At 44.2% G+C, this 16,808-nt stretch overlaps 1 protein-coding gene across 7 annotated transcripts in view; it reads left to right on the plus strand.

Moving 5' to 3' along the window:
* Positions 1 to 16,808, plus strand: part of MTMR1 (myotubularin related protein 1) — a 61,471-nt gene continuing 44,663 nt past the window's right edge. For 3 of the 7 annotated variants that reach the window (XM_070784875.1, XM_070784878.1, XM_070784877.1), the window contains exons 1-2: positions 2 to 315; positions 6,018 to 6,123. In XM_070784875.1, coding sequence (XP_070640976.1) covers positions 155 to 315; positions 6,018 to 6,123 — 267 coding nt within the window. In that variant the 5' untranslated portion in view covers positions 2 to 154. Of the gene's footprint in view, positions 316 to 6,017; positions 6,124 to 6,759; positions 6,782 to 16,808 lie in introns of those variants that run through there. The other 4 variants (XM_070784876.1, XM_070784879.1, XM_070784881.1 and 1 more) reach the window with 4 other exon arrangements.

Raw genomic sequence — 16,808 nt, forward strand, 5'->3', positions numbered from 1 at the left:
GGGTAACGCGGGGCGCCAGGTGACAGCTAATGGCGGCGGCCGTCTGAGCCGGGCGGGCGGCAGATCAGGGCCGCCGGAGGCGCGCGGCCGGACGTTCTGGGGCGCCGCTCCCCTCCCGATTGCGGCTTCCCCGCGGCGGCGGGCTCGACGCGCCATGGACAGGCCGGCGGCGGCGGCGGCGGCGGCGGCAGCGGCGGCGGGCTGCGACAGCGGCGGGGGCCTGGGCCCGGGACCGGCGGGCGGCAGGAGGCCCCCTCGGGTCGCGGGGGGCCCCGCCGTCGGTTCCCGGCAGCCCAGCGTGGAGACTCTGGACAGGTAAGCGGGGCCCGGCCGCCCCCACCCCGCGCCCCGACTTCTGAGGGCCCCGCGCGAGGCCCGACCGCCCCTTCCCCGCGCGCCGGCCTGAGGCCGAGCCGGGGGGTCCGCCTCCCGTCTCCCTCCCCCGTCCCCTCCGGAGCCCCTCGAACCCCTGCCTGGTCGCTGGTCCCGCACCTGGCTCGTTTTCGCAGCTCGCCGAAGCTTCCCCGCACCCCGAGGGGCTTCGCAACTGTCAAACCGCGTCCCAGGCCGCCTCCTACTGCACCTGGGAGCCGCCTCAGCGGCCGGTACCTCGGTCACAAATCGTTGGGAGGCAGTTTCATCACGGCGCCCCTTTTTTCGCATGACCTTGCCTCGAGTGATCTCAAGATCCAAATCCCGCCGCCGCTGCTTGGGGGCTTTGACGTGGGGATTGTGAGGGGGTACTGGGGGGGGCGGAACCCCGCGGGTGTCGGAGCTGGTACAGATGGAGCAAAGATACCCTCATTTCAGTGGAAAACTTCCAAACTGCTCCTGATGCAAGAACACATCAGCGTTTACTTTCAGTTCTTCACACTTTGAAGGGACCAGTTCATTGTTTTCACAAACACTTAAGCCCACTGCCAGAGAACTAAGATCAAGCAGTTAGAAGCATAAACCGACCAGATCTAAGTGGGAGGGCCACCCTGACCCTCTGAGGACAAGAGTTGGGTGATCCCATCTCCTGGAGTATGTAGCTTTCCTTCATCTTGGGCACTTCACTGACACTAGAGTGCAGTTAAGGCATCCTGATCCTAAAGCCCCTAGGACAGTTTAAGATGTTGGTTCCTGCCTTAGTCACTCCAGTGAGCTAAACTTTGGGGAGTTTCCAAAGGCATAGGAACAACAAGAAACACTCCCTTTGTGTAGTTACAGTACATTTTAATAAAGTCATTACCCAGGTGGTCAGCTTCTCTGAAAACTAATCACAGCTAAGATAGTGTGCGGAATGGTCAGGGTTGCACTATCTGTAGATATTCTATGATGTATGAGTGCTTGGAGAATTAGAGAGTAATGGCAGACGGCTTTTGCACTCTGGCTTAACATCGAGTGGAGAATACAAATAAAACAGCCATTGAAACCAAATGTGATAAGTGCCAGGGTGGAGGTGCGCTTGGAATCGCTCTGGATGATGTGTGCATGGGAATCATCTGAGAAGCTATTTAAGAACTCCAGGTGGCCAGAACCCCCTTCTGAGGCTTCTCCTTCAGGAGATTTGCGTGAGGCCTAGGTGTTAGAATTTTTCTAAAAGGCTCTACCACCTCAGTTGTGATCCACTGCGCTATGGTACCCAGAGGTGGGGTATTCACTTCATTTTTAGTGGTAGGGACAGACAGGGTGCATTGTTTGGGCACTGGAGTGGAACGTGTGTCATCCTGGCTGGACGCTGGATGTGGGAAACGGGTAGTAAAGGCCTGTAGGAAGGCAGGGGCTAGATCCTGATGGGGCCTGTGTGCCTTCCAAGAAGCCATGCCTTTGTCTTCTGGGCCAGTGCTTCTCCACACAGCTCTGTAGAGCCCAAGTCAGAATCACCTCTAGAGCTTGATTCAAATGTAGACTCTTGGGTCCCACCCTAAATCTGATCCGCCACCTCCTGAGTAGAGCCTGAAATTCTGCATTTTTAATAACCACCCTAGCTACAAGTAGACTGGACTGTGTGGTCTCTCTGGCCCAAGATGGTACAGGGTACTGGTTGGGCCAGTGATATTATCAGTAGTGTCCTTCTGCTACTCACACTGGTGTCCTGGTTTGGAAAAGGAATTATATGGTCACCTAGTTACAGGGGTCACAAGAGGAGTTCCATCAGGGGAGCTGCAGGATGGCCTCTGCATTTGAGATCAAGTGCCACACAGTAGTGTTGTGAAGGGACTGGAGGCAGAGTGGTCTCACTGAGTTAGGTTACGTAGGTTCTAGAAATGCTCCTCTCTCAGTCATTTATTCTGTGAATACAAGAGCCTGCTCTGTGTCTGGCACTGTGCTAGGCCTGAGGATATAGCTAGCACACACAAATCCCTGCCCTCGTGGGTCATCTTTAGTGGGAGAGAGAAACCAAAGACCAAGTCACATGTGTTCTGTGTTAGATGGTGATAGGTGCAGGGGGACAAGAGTCATCTTGGAGGGATAGGAAGTGGCTGGGGTGTGCACTCTGGGCAGTGCTGGGAATGTTGTGTAGGGTGATCAGGGAAAGCCTTTCGGAGAGAAGTGGCATTTCAGTAGTGCCCCTGATGAGGGGTCTAGTCATGCACGTAGCTGGGCGACAGCACTCTAGGCTGAGGCCTGTGTTCAAGGGTCAACTTGGAGAGCTGTGTCACCAGCACAGAGGGCACTGGGGAGACGCAGCAGAGGACAAAGTCAGAGAAGTCACAGGGGCCACAGACGGTGGAGTGGGTGGCGTGGAGCAGAGGAGGGACGACACCTGGTGTAGATTTCAGTAAGCTCTCCATGGCTGCTGTGCAGATGACAGACCGGAAGGGGAAGGAGTTGAATCAGAGAGTCTAGCAGGTGGGAGGCTGTTGCAGTCATCAGAATGAGAGAGGATAGTGGCTGCGAGTGGAGCCGCAGGCTGGAGGAAAGGAGAAGTGGTCAGGCTTAAGATATCATCTGAAGGACATCTGCAGGGTAGAGCCAGCAAGGTTTGCTGCAGGGTGGCAATTGGCTAGGAGAAGGGGAGAATTGAGGACAGTTCCAGTATCTTTAGCTTGTGGAAGACGGTGTGGCTGAGATGGAGAAGCCTCTAAGTGGAACAGGGTTAGGAAGTTAGCAGGCACTCAGCCTGGATAGAACAGCAATGAGATGTCAGTTGGATGTCCCAGAGCAAATATCAAAGAGGCAGTTGGTTTGTTTAGGCCTGGAGTTCAGAGGTGGTGTCTGGTTTGGAGACCTGAATTTGGGAGTCACTGGCATAGAGGTGGAGTTTAAATTCATGAGGCAGGAGAACCTGGACAAATGATGGGTGTCTGTCTGGAAAAGGGAGTTGGAATAGGAGTGGGCAAGGTGCCTTCTCATGATACTTAGCAGGTAAGAGTGACAAGACTTGAGCATTCAGATGTGAGAGCGAAAAGGAGTATGGGCCCCAAGGTAAATGTCAGCTTTGGAGTCTGAGGTCCCTGGGTGAGGTTCTGCTTTTCCCTGACTTAGGAAACATGAGGGTGGAGGAACAGGTTGCAGGCTGGTGACTGAGGCTGGTTTAGACATGTGGAGCCGGCAGGGTTTCTGGGACTGACCAGTGGAGCTGTGTCATGGGATCCTGGGCCTCTGGATTGAGAGCATCCAGGCTGGAGAAGCAAAGCTGGGGACCCCCAAGCTGCAGCTGGCTTTTGTCACCAGGAGCATACAGGGAGATTGCGCTGAGCAAAGAGCAGAGACAGGAGAGGAAACGTGGCCTTCTCAGTCCTGTCCTCGTTCCCAGAGTAGACCGTGGCTCTGCAGGTGTGGCTCAGCCGTGGACTGTGGGCCCTCTTCTCTCTTCTGAATACTGTACTTCTCTAAATGCTGACAAAGCTGTGGGCCTGCTAAAGGATGTGGCTTGCTCAAGCTGGTGACAGAAACAGGACCCGGATCCAGGCCTCCTGTCTACCAGTTCACCATACCACACTGTTCATAACTCTTTTGGTCAGGATGCTTCTGGTTGCAGGGACAAAAACCACAAATCATTCTAGTTCCGGCCGGGAAGGAAATTTCTTGGCTCCATCACTGATGTGGACAGGGGGAAAGATGGCCATGGGCATGTTTACAGCCAGAATTGCAAGCACTGTGGTTGGGGCTCCCCATCTCTGTTTTGTTTTTTTTTTTCTTGTCTTACTCTTTATCTCTGTGGGTTCCTCAAGGTGGTGGGGTGAGAATGGCCTCCAGCAGCACTGAGGCTGGGAACACCTCTGATCCAATGGGAAAGCTTGGGATTGGCCTGGCGAGCTGGGTTACTCCCCTCCAAGTGGGGGCACGAAGTGGGGTGTCCCCTTCCTCCTCCTGCTGATGAAATGGGGAGGGGCAATTTCCTACAGTTCTCAGAGGCATCCTTATCAGAAGGAAGGGGAGAGGATGCTTGGCAGAGGGTAACAACAGCCCTCCCACCCCCATGGTGGGTGAACAGACAGGTTCCTACTGTTAGATTTGCTATCAGGAGTGGGTGCTGACGGAAAAAACTGCAGCATGCCAAGAGAAGTATGATAGAACCAGGCAATAAAGGTGACTTAGCCTTTAAAAGGAAACCAATCTCCCTCCTTTCCCCCTCTTCCTTCCTCTTAAGTTATTAAATGTGGTAAATAGGCTCTTAGAGTATGATAGGAATGTCTGCCCATTCAGTGAATATTCTGACTTATATTTCCAGCCCCACAGACAACCAATGGGCTGTCTTGGTCAGAGAATGTAATTTAGATCACAGGTAGAGCATGTCAAGTGTCTTTATTTTACTATTTAGGTTATTTTACACACTGCCTAGGGATTCCAGGTTTTTATGTCCTTCCAATACACAAGTGTGGATTTCATTAGTGATGAGATTTTCAAAGGTCTGAAACATTCTTCACAGTGAAAGCTACCTGCGAGGTAAACTCTCATAAGTATCTTATGCCCTTTAACTTGATTTCTTCAGTGCTTTCGTGAGTTGAGAGAGGAGCCTGGCCTCTGGGGGCCATTTTTAATTCCCTCAGTGCCTAGATTGCTGCCTGGTCCTTTAAGTCAGGTGAGAAGAGCCTGACCACTTACCAACCACGGGACCTTGGTCAAACACTAGAGCCTTAGTTTTCTCCTCTGTAAGGCAGGTCACTGTGAGGCTCAGGTGAGGCCATGTGCAGAAATGTGTTGAACACTTGAGAGCAGCATGCAACTGAGAGATGCCATTTTCTCTGCGTTGTTGTGTTCTCGTATAAGGCAGTGGCGAGCATCTGTGGCGCTGGCCTGGGTTTTTGCCCTCTGGCTCCATGATTTGGTCATTACTGGTGGTACCGCATCCTGGAAGGACAGCCCCAGTGGAGCTGGAGGCAGGCCTACCGCTTTCTGATGGGCCTTGTCACTTCTGCACCTCAATTTTCTCATCTCAAACCTGTCAGCTAGTCCGTGTTCTGCCTTCTTACCACTTGTGGTTGTCAGGCTCTGATATAATAATGGACTGGTAGAGCCTTTTGTAAGTTGTCAAAGCACTTACAGAAATGTAAGGTTGCATTATTACTACACATAGGACATAACTTCTCTAGTCTGTTCTTTCTAAAATCCTACAATCAGCTTTGCTCCATTAAGAGTCACTTTGATTCATTTGAAATTACCTCATTTTATAGATTTAAAACTACCAACATGAAATTGATTGCATTTTTGAAGAGCATATGCTGTAAGATAAATATTTCATTTTAGAATTAATTTTCTACTTACACTGAGAATATTCACTCTGTATAGTTGTAACTGAGTAATATTTCATTAAAGGCTAGAAAATAACATGCTTAACTGTCTGAGGTCTAGAATCTTAACCTTAAAATAAATTAGTTGGTTTATTTCAAATCACCCTGGAACCTACTCTTACTTCCTAGTTGTCAGTCAGTATTTCAGTTCTTATAGTAAATGTAAAGGTAACCAAATAGCCTAATTGAAGTTCGTTTTCTAAAAAAGAAGTGTACATATATCCCTAGTCCGTGCTCATTTTTCTCACTCAGAGCCTATGTCTTAAAATATTTTAATTGCACTATTTCTTTTAGTCCTACAGGATCACATGTTGAATGGTGTAAACAGCTTATAGCTGCTACAATTTCTAGTCAGATTTCAGGTTCAGTGACATCAGAAAATGTATCCAGAGATTACAAGGTAAGCAGAATTGAGTCCTTAATTCATTTTCAATATACTGAGTAGGCAAGAAGCTTTGCAAATTTAATTCAAATAAGACTTTGGCCCCCTGATGCTCACTGGCCATTTGCTTGGGAACAAGGGTGAAATGTCCTCTGTTGTTAGATCCGAACTTTAGAAGAGACATTTTTACCAGGATCAGGTATATGTGATCATAGTTTTATAACCAAGAGGAAAAGTTGACTTGATTATGATCATTCTTTTGAAAATCCAGTTCCACTTTATTATCTTATTATGTATTTTATTATGTATTACATTTTTAGATTTGATTATAATAAATGCCTATATTTTCTTTATTAGTATTCTAAATTTCAGAAAACATCTGATAGGATTTCTCTAACTTCACAGTTTGTTTCTGTATTTATGTACTACCTGTGGGTTTTCAGCATTAATATGTGATACTGGAATGCAAAAAAAAAAAAAAACTTGTAAAATCTCAAGAATATTGTATGGGCAGCCTCATTTTTTAGTCCTTATTGAATTGAGAAATCTCTTCTTGTTTATTTTAAAAGTTGGATTCCCTGCTTATTCTAAAGTTAAGAGTGATAAGCTCCTTGTCAGCAGAGACTGGGGCTTTTTCTCACCACTGCTCCCTCAGCACGATCCTGGAACATAACAGGTGCTCCATAAATTTTTGTTGAATCAATTAACAAATAAAATGCTTGCGTGCTCCATCTTTATTAAGGCTAAAGACTAACTTTGTTTTAATGTCAAGAAACTATTAACAGGTACATTCAGTGAAACCATGTTTAATTTCAGTAGTAGAGTTTGCTTGAATTGAGGTTTCAGTTTATTATAGTCATTTTTGCCCACTGGTAAGAGAGAATAGATTTTCACAAGTATGGACAAATTACATTTTAGTACCCTGGGTCAACGGCTCTCAAAATCATGGCCCTTGCCAGGGATCAAATCTTACAAGCAGTTCAAGAGCTGTGATAACGATCTTAAGTCATTCTTAATAGCTGTCCTTGTTGAAGGGCTCTCACCTCACTTCCTCTTTAGCTTGCCCTGTAACAAGTTCAGAAACTGACTCCGGGGGATGTGTAATTGAGATTTGGCTATGGTGTTGGAATTGCTTCATCCAAGCCACGGGATACTATCGATTACGCCTCCCAGAGGAAGGCATGGCTGTGACTGAATAGAGATTGGATAATATGCCCAGCCAAAAGAGTGGTAGTATAGTTCTGGATAAGCTTCCCTGCTGTCTGGTTTTTGTGTTTGCCCACGTAGGAGCAGCTGGGGCTCCTGTTCCACAAGAGCTGGTGGGCAGATATGCTGCTTCCGGGTGGGAGAAGTGTTTGCTGTGTCACCTATGCCTGAGTGGCTGGGCACTGGACAGCTGCTGACCCACCGGTCCCAAGTGCCCTCCTGCCCCCACCATAGCTGAGACACTACCCCACTAGTGAGAGGCTCAAGGACCCATACTAGCAGAAAATGGCTCTTGGACCTTGGGTTGATTTTTCTTTACAGATAGTTAGGAGTTACCTGTAATGTTTTCATTTATTGTTGAATAGTTGTTAGTGCTATGTGGGTTCTAGAAAAGAATGGTGACCATGTGATAGCTATCTAACCTCTACATGAATAGATAAGACTGAATCTATACTCTAACATGAAGCAACTAAAGTTTTTTTTTTTTTTTTTTTAGTCTATTTACGAATTTTGTATTGCAGAATTAGCTCATGTTAGAATGGTTTAACAGATGGTATTCAGAGAAAAAGAATGCTTTTCCATGTTTTGAAAATTGAATTTTAAGTACCTACATCAGATCATAGCTAAAATTTTAGATGAATTATTGTGAGAGCTGGAGAAGGAAATGGCAACCCACTGCAGTATTCTTGCCTAGAGAATCCCATGGACAGAGGAGCCTGGTAGGCTGCTGTCCATAGGGTCGCACAGAGTCAGACACGACTGAAGCAACTTAGCATGCATGCATGCATTGGAGAAGGAAATGGCAACCCACTGCAGTATTCTTGCCTAGAGAATCCCAGGGACAGAAGAGCCTGGTGGGCTGCCATCTATGGGGTCTCACAGAGTCAGACACAACTGAAGTGACTTAGCAGCATCGGCAGCATTGTGAGAGCATTTTTTTTATCACTGTCTGTTAGATTCGTCCTGCAGTCAAGTCTGCAAATTTGGTGTTAAATTAATTATTCAGGAGTTGTTGTGTTTTCTTTAAGAAGAGAGTTCTTTTAAATAATAAAAGCATAAAATGTTTCTAAACCACAGATAATTTTACATGCTGTGTATAAAGTAGTTCTTGAAATCAGGGTATCCCAAATGGGCCTTTGGGACACCTCTGGCATGGGAGCCGTGCCTGGCATTGGCCCTGAAGGCCTAGATACAATTCCTTGAGGATTTAGCGTGCAGTCATCAGTCAATAATAATACTTGAGATTATGTATTGTGCAAATATCTTATTTGAAACAGGCACTCAATTTGGGGGTTAGTTTATTATAGGTTAGACTCAATATCGGTAGTGAAATGGGAGCAGATGTTTTTCTGGAGCAGAGCCCTTGCATCTTGATTTGGAATGCTGATTGTGTTCTCAGTTGTAGCTGCTGAGAGTGGTTCAGCATCCTCACCCTTGTAAGCATTCTAGCCTATGTAGGGCTCTGTGGTTTTGTCATACTTTTTTGACATATCATCCATTTAATTCTTAAGACAACCCAGTGAGATGGCATTTATTATAATCATCGCTTAACAGGTGAGGAAAGCAAGGCTCAGAAAGATTAAGTGACTCAGTTCCGTGATGGCTCAGATGGTAAAGAATCTGCCTTCAATGCAGGAGACGGTTTGATCCCTGGGTTGGGACGATCCCCTGGAGAAGGAAATGGCACCCTACTCCAGTATTCTTGCCTGGAAAATCCCCTGGACAGAGGAGCCTGGTGCAAAGAGTCAGACATGACTAAGCAATAACACTAGTATCATGCAGTTAGACTTGGGATTTGAACCCAAGTCATCCTATTGAAAAGCTAGAGTGATTTTAAGAATTTTGTCCTGCCTTCCTGTTCACTATTTTTCAAAATGTGGCCCTTGGGTGTTCCCTGGGATGCCTGCAGAAATGCAGCTTCCATGGTCTGCATCCCACTCAGTAAATCAGAATCTCTGAGGGCGGGGAAGAGTGGATCTTATGTATTTCTTGTGTACAATAAATTGTGAAAAGTTTAGCTTCCCTAAATGATCATCATCATCATCGATGATGATACCATACATTTCTGGTGTATTCCCACAAACCTGAATAATTAGCACTCATGTTAGATTTTAAAGTACAGTTGCTTTATTATTTTCCCATATCATAAATTGACAGCTTAGGGTCAGATCACCCAAGGTGATCAGATCACCCAAGAATAACACTGGTGTCACATGAAAAGAGTTAAGATGATATGCCCATGAACATATTTTAACAGTTATATAACTATTTTAATGTGTAGCAGAAAAACTGGCACATCAGACTTGTGATTTAATAGATGGTTGTTATTGCTTAAAGCCAGGCAAAATATGAAAAAATAGTGGATTTAAAGTCAACATAAATACTAATATTAGTACAGGTGACGTACAGGTATAGCAAACCAGACTTGTACAGGTGGTAATAAGATGCCAGAAGTTTGGAAAACATTGTCCCTGTTGAAAGAATAGATAGCTATTATGTGAATTATGGATAACCAAATTAATAAATGTATGCCTTAATACCAAGTCATCTTGAAGATTTACCTGATAATTAAGACTACTAGAAGAAATCTAATAAAATGTCTTCTTTGCCTACCCTACTACTAACTCAGTTGCTTCCATTTTTAACAGGCTAAGAAAGAGTACAAATCTCTCTCTTGAATTTGTCAAAACATTTAAGAACAGATCTGAATGTAATGTTCCAAAGATTAGATGAAAAAAATACAGTCATAAATTGTAATGAAACATTTTTAGGAACTGTTAGCAGAAGTGACAAAGTTGATGAGCTTCCATTGTTTGCAAAGCAGAACTAGGCCAAGAGGGAACATGGTGGAGCCATACAGACTGTACTGGTTAGCTTTGTAACCTTGTATAACCTCTGAGTATCACTTTCCTTTTGTGTAAGGATAAGAGTTTGGATTAGATTTAAAGTTTCTAAATTCCTTTCTTTCTAGAACATTCTTCAATTGTGTTTTGTCCAAAAGGATTTGATTCTGGCCAGCCTTCAGGAAATTAGGACACCATAGTTTTAATGTGATTGTTCTCGTTCCTCTGGATCCAACATCACTATCACCACCACCACCATCATCATCACCCCTGTGTCCCTCCTGTTTCTCCTACTCTCATCACCACACACACAGTAGCTAGATCTCTTTAAATATTCTGAAGAAAAAGGAGAAAATGGAGAGGGTCTTGTACTAAATTTAATCATTTAGTAGGTTAGTAGTGTAGTAGTAGTGAACTTGCTCAGTCGTGTCCAACTCTTTGCGACCCCATGGACTGTAGCCCACCAGGCTCCTTGGTCCATGGGATTTTCCAGGCATGAATACTGGATTGGGTTACCATTTCCTTCTCCAGGGGATCTTCCCGACCCAGGGATCGAACCCAAGTTTCCTGCATTTTAGGCAGACGCTTTACCGTGTGAGCTACCAGGGTTAGTACAGTGACTAAATTCTGGATCCAAAACAAAAATTTCCAGAAGGGCTTTGGAGGGAAGTGGGATGCAGTGTATGGGGAAGGCTTCATTATGCTTGAGCTTGATTTTAGTTAATACTTCTTAAATTGAGTACAAGTCTAGAAAGAGGGAAGTTTGAGCATGATCATTTTGAATCCATGGGTATAATCCACTGTTGATAGCTTGGCCTCATGGTCTGTTTATTAAATCAGAGTTTGCAAACACAGATGTCTACAGGGGAGAGCTAACAAGCTAAACAGACATGGGTGAGATCTGTGGAGAACTAAGTGTGTCCCCTTAGAAACAATTTAATTATAAAAACAACCATGTTCCTGCCTGTTTGAGCAACAGGCCTCCAGTTTGTAATCACTATAATGGCAGAGTACTGTCCTATCTCTCGGGATTACTTGTAGGTAGAATTATTTCTTAAAACTGTCAAGGTTTGGGCTTCTGCTTCTGGAGCAGATGTACTTTTTCTTATTTTGCACTCTCAGTATAAATAAATACCCTGGACATGATCTATAAGATAAACAAAAGAACGCCCTGAAAGGTAGAGAGAAGGAGGTAGACTGCTTAGGGACCTCAGGACCCAAGGAACAATGGGGTGGTAATGTCCCTGTTTTTTTTTTTTTTTTTTTTTTTAACCACATATGTCTCAGACTTGTTGCCGAAGAAGCCAGCAACCCAGAAATGCCAATGGGTGCAGACAACAAAAGCATAATCTCTCTCTCCAAAGGACAGGAAGGGGCAGCCGAGTAAAAAGAAAACTTTTAGACACTAACCGCTGTGCTCCAGCCAAACACCATAGAAAAAGCTGCAGCCCCACACCCACCAGCAAGGCCAAGTAGGGAGTCTAGATTCCACCCTCACCAGGCTGCAACGAGGCACACCAAGCATGGCAGCTATAGTGTTGGGAGGCCTGGTGGACAGTCAGGGTTTTTAGCACCACCCATTGGCTGGGAAGCCACACCCCCACTGTGGTCGGTGCTGTCAGTCATATGTGCTCCTGCCACTCCCAGCAAGGCAGGTATCAGCGGAAGCCTAACTGAACCCTGGAACTCTCACCCCCCACCCAGAAATAACTAGGAGACCCCTGGCCTTTGATGTCAGTGGGGACTGAGAGGGGAAACTGAACTTGTACCCCAACCCACCTGTAATGAGGCACTGCTCCCCACCCGCCTCCTGCTTGAGCAGTGACAGAGAAACAGCTGCAACAAAAGGGTTAGGTAAGACCCACACTTTTATATGGAGAAGGCAATGGCACCCCACTCCAGTACTCTTGCCTGGAAAATCCCATGGACGGAGGAGCCTGGTGGGCTGCAGTCCATGGGGTTGCGAAGAGTCGGACACGACTGAGCGACTTCACTTTCACTTTTCACTTTCATGCATTGGAGAAGGAAATGGCAACCCACTCCAGTGTTCTTGCCTGGAGAATCCCAGGGACGGGGGAGCCTGGTGGGCTGCCGTCTATGGGGTTGCACAGAGTCGGACATGACTGAAGCGACTTAGCAGCAGCAGCAGCAACACTCTTAATAATATTCAAAATGCTCAGGTTTCCATTTAAAATCACTTATAATACCAAGAGCCAGAAAGATCTCAAACTGAATGAAGAGAATGAGTAGATGCCAAAACCAAGATGACAGATTTTAGAATTCTGTGAAAAAGATTTTAAAGAAGCCATCATAAAATTGCTTCAATAAACAATTACAGATATGTTTGACACAATAAAAACATAGGAAGTGAGAGACAAAAAATAGGAAAGTTTCAGCAAGGAATATGAGATAAGAACCAAGTGGAAAATTTAAAACTGAAAAATACAATAATGAAAAAACACCCCCCCAAAAAACACACACAAAAAAAGAAAGAAAAACACTAAACCCTCAGTGGATTGGTTCAACAGCAGAATAGAGAGGGCAGAGAAAAGAATTGAATGAATCTTGAGGGAATTACACAGAGTAAAATTGCCACTCCCAAAAGGTCACATGCTGTATGATTTCATTTGTGTAGTGGAAGTGTGTTAGCAGCTCAGTCACGTCTGACTCTGCAACTCCATGGACTGTAGCCCGCCAGGCTCCTTTGTTCATGGAATTCTCCAGGCAAGAATACTGGAGTGGGTTTCCATTCCCTTCTCTAGGGGTTCTTCCCGACCCAGGGATTGAACCTGGCTCTCCTGCATTGCAGGTGGATTCTTTACCATCCAAGATTTCAGGGAAGCCCTTCATTTGTGTAACAGTCTTCAAATAACAAAGTTATAGAAATGTAGAACAGATTATTGGTTGCTGGGGCCTGAGAAGGGGAAGGGCTGGGAGGGAATGTGGCCTTCCAGGAGTGGATGTGGCCACAAAAGAGCAATGTTAGGTGATGAGGAAATTGTTCTGCATCTTGGCTGTGTCAGTGTCAGGGCCCTGGTTCTGGTATTGTTCTCTGTAGTTTTATAATATACAACTAAAATTTGGTGACATGGTACATGGAATCTCTCTTAATCTTACAACCGCTTATGAATCAGCAGTTATCTCAAAATTAGAAATTAAATTTTTAAAAGATCAAGATTTTTATAGACTGCTGAATGACTCTATATTGCATGTAGAATAAATTTTGATTAATATTTCCAACAAGTCATGATATATCAGAAGTATTATTTAAATGAAGCATATAATTATGCAAATAAAAATGTTAGAATGTTTTTACTCCACTATTACAGTCTTTTCATGGAAAGAAACCCTTAGAGGCATAGGCTCAAAGATAACACATTTATTAAAAAACTGATATTTGACTTAGAATCATATGGTTTATCAAAAAGGTCATAAAATTTGGAGTCAGGGCACTTTGCCTTGAGTCCCACCCTGTACCTGACTAGCTGCTCAACAAGTTACTTTATCTTGCTGAGCCTCAAGTGTTCTCATCTGTAAAGTGGATGTTATAGCAGAGGCTTAATGCATGCAGTGCTCATTTATTGTATGCTATTACTCTATGAAAATGTATATGATATGTAAAAATGAGTACAAGAAGGGTGTATTATAATTGCTGAACACAGGTCCACTTCCAAAAATGTGATGTGAGTACCTAATGTGCACAGGGGCTGGGCTGCATGGAATTCATAATAGAGGAAAGAGACTCAAAAAAAAAATACAGTACAAGTTGAACTGTGGTCAGTGTTGCAATAGACAAGGAAACAAGGTGTGGTGGGAGGAGCCAGACAGGCAGAACAGGGCATTCTGGGCATGAGCCTTGAGGCCCTTGGTCAGCCAACTCAGAAAGGGAACAGGTTTAGGTGGGGCTGTGTAGAGATGAAGAGCATCATACTGACAACAGTCAGCTTAGGTTGGAATCCCCACCCACTTAGAACACTTGTGACACCAGATGTGTGGGTTTGTTCCCACACTGGCAAATTCTCCCACACCAGATGAGTGTTCTACAATTCAATTCGGTTGTGATACTCACTGGAGTTAGTGCAGACCCCACAGGTTAAGGGCTTAGTCCACAAAACTTCTCACTTCAGTTTTCTAGTTTCAGGTAGTGGGTTCCCAGGTTACCTGGAACTTCTGCTTGGCTTGGCTACAAATTGGGGGGCGCCCACAACTCCCTCCCTGAGTTCGATCATTTGCTAGAACAACTGACAGAACCCAGGTAAACAGGTTTACCAGTTCCTTATAGGATAAATGATGTAAAAAATGATGCAGCTTGTGCAGCTGCCTGAGGTCTTGAGGGCCATCAGCGCTGGTTGCAGGATTTGACTTCTGAGCTGTGCTTTAACCATTGTGCTGATTGCTGCCCCCCACCCCCACACCGAGTTTTCTGAACTCTTCCAAGGAAGCTTAAGTGGCTCCTCGGGTTTGGGGACTGGACAGGACCTCACAGCCATTCGTAGACTCCTCTCCTTTTGTACGTGTAGAAACTGAGGCTGGGTGCGGGCACGCAGAGAGAGGCTCCAGGCCTCCTGACTTCAAACCACTGGTCTCTACCTTTGATCAGAATCACATTCACATGTAAGGCCCAGGGATGCTGCTTGTAGTGCTGTTTTTTAGTTGTCAATTGTTACTATCTCTTTATAGACAAAACATTACAAAATTAATTGCAGTCTCAGAGCAAATGTGAAAATAAACATGCTGGAGTGGAGGTTTGGAGGGAGCAAGGAGAAGCGAGGGAAGAGGTCATACTGTTGCTTTCTTCACCCACCCTGGAGGGAGTTAAGAGGGAGTGGAAGTACATTGGATGGCTTTAGTTCCTGTGCATTAATTACACCGCACCACACTGAGGTGGTGTAGCAGACTATCTGGGTATAAGTACTTGCTCTACACCTTGAACTTGGCCAGATTACTTAACTGTTCCTTGGGTTTCTCATCAGAAAATGGGGCCCATGATAGTTTTTATCTCACAAGGTTGTTCCGAGAATAAAATGTTAGTACGTACAAGGTTCCTAGAAGAATGGCTGCCACCGAAAAATCATTTCATGATTTTTTTTTTAATGATGCAGCTGCTGCAGAAGGACAATAAAAGGACTAGAAATTACAATTTCAATCAGCAGATTGGGAAGAGGGAGGGAGTAGTGTGAGAAAACATGTTTCCTCATCTAGCTAGGTTACTAGCTACTGTTTGAAACTAACAAGTCAAGAAGTAGTGGTATCATTTACACATTATATAATGAAACTTTCCAAACTCTTCCACGATTTAATAATTTATGTTCAGTTTTTGTCATCATTTAAAAATTCTGGTAATATGATTTATGTTATAGTCGGATAATATACAAATGTATATAGATCTTAAGTTGCATGCCAACTCTCTACCTAAAAAATGTTCTTACCTTCAAGGAAATTTTTATGATTTATATAGCAAAGCAAATTTGGAACTTAACTTACACACACACATGAAACTATTACCTTTTATGAATTTTCACCTTATATAATGATTTTAATAAAAAATCCATATATGTTCTAGGAACGTGCTAGTCACAATGCTCACTTTATCTCGTAAGTCATGATACTCCCTATCCCTATATCTCATTGAAATAAATAATACCTCAGTCTTTTAGACATTTGTGCCTCATCACTGAACTCCTCTGTTGTTTCTAATTATAAATACTAAAACTTTAAGTATTAAGTAATACATCATTTTCATGGTATGCTGTGTATGTATGTGTGAAATGTACTGCTGGAATTTAATGCAATTTTAGTTATGCTTCTGAAATAGATGAATAAATATTAACTAAGTGAAAAAAGAAGTAGTGATGTAACCATATTTATGGTTATGGAGGCATAATTTTAAAAATTCTCATTAAATGTGATTATCACTGACAAATGAAGCTGGGGAGGGGAGCCTCTCTATTTTGACTTTTTATTACCATGGATGTCCCATTTTGAGTTTTTTCAAAATTAATATAAGCGTGCATATTATGTATTTTGTACTAACTTTTCTGTTGTAATTAACAAATGATAAATGTCACATATTTAAAGTATACAGATTGATGAGTTTTTGATAGGTGCCCCCTTGTGGCACTATCACCACAATTAAGATAAACATATTCATCACCACCACCTCCTCAAAAAAAGGGGCAGATTTCAGCTTAGCCTAAATAGTCTATATTTAGGAATTTCTGGGCTTTAATTCCCTTTGAGCTATAACATCCCTTAGTTCTGACACCTTTTTTACTTCAAAGAGTATTTTCTTTTAATAGTGATACAATGATGTTTTCTGAAGTGTGTCCTCATATTCACGTGATCCTCTTATCTATCCTGAGTAAAACCTGTGAAGCTAATAAGAACCTCCAGTGATTTTTTTTTTTTAAATGATGTTTTCCATAGAACCTCTGGCATTCTATTGTATGTAATGATGATCGGATTTCAGAGTTGAGAGTGAGGAACAGATGATTCAAGCCTTCCTCAGACTGTTAGCACTGTTTGCTTTTCAAAAGTTCCATTGGTTCTCTGGGCCGTTTCCCGAATGCTCCTGCTGCACGTTTCCATGTGCAGCAATCGGGGCTGGGCTAACGTGAGAGAGGCAACTTCTACCTCTGGGGCGGCCACATTAGG

Source organism: Bos indicus, chromosome X, assembly GCF_029378745.1.
Source record: "Bos indicus isolate NIAB-ARS_2022 breed Sahiwal x Tharparkar chromosome X, NIAB-ARS_B.indTharparkar_mat_pri_1.0, whole genome shotgun sequence".
Classification (NCBI taxonomy): Eukaryota; Metazoa; Chordata; class Mammalia; order Artiodactyla; family Bovidae; genus Bos; species Bos indicus.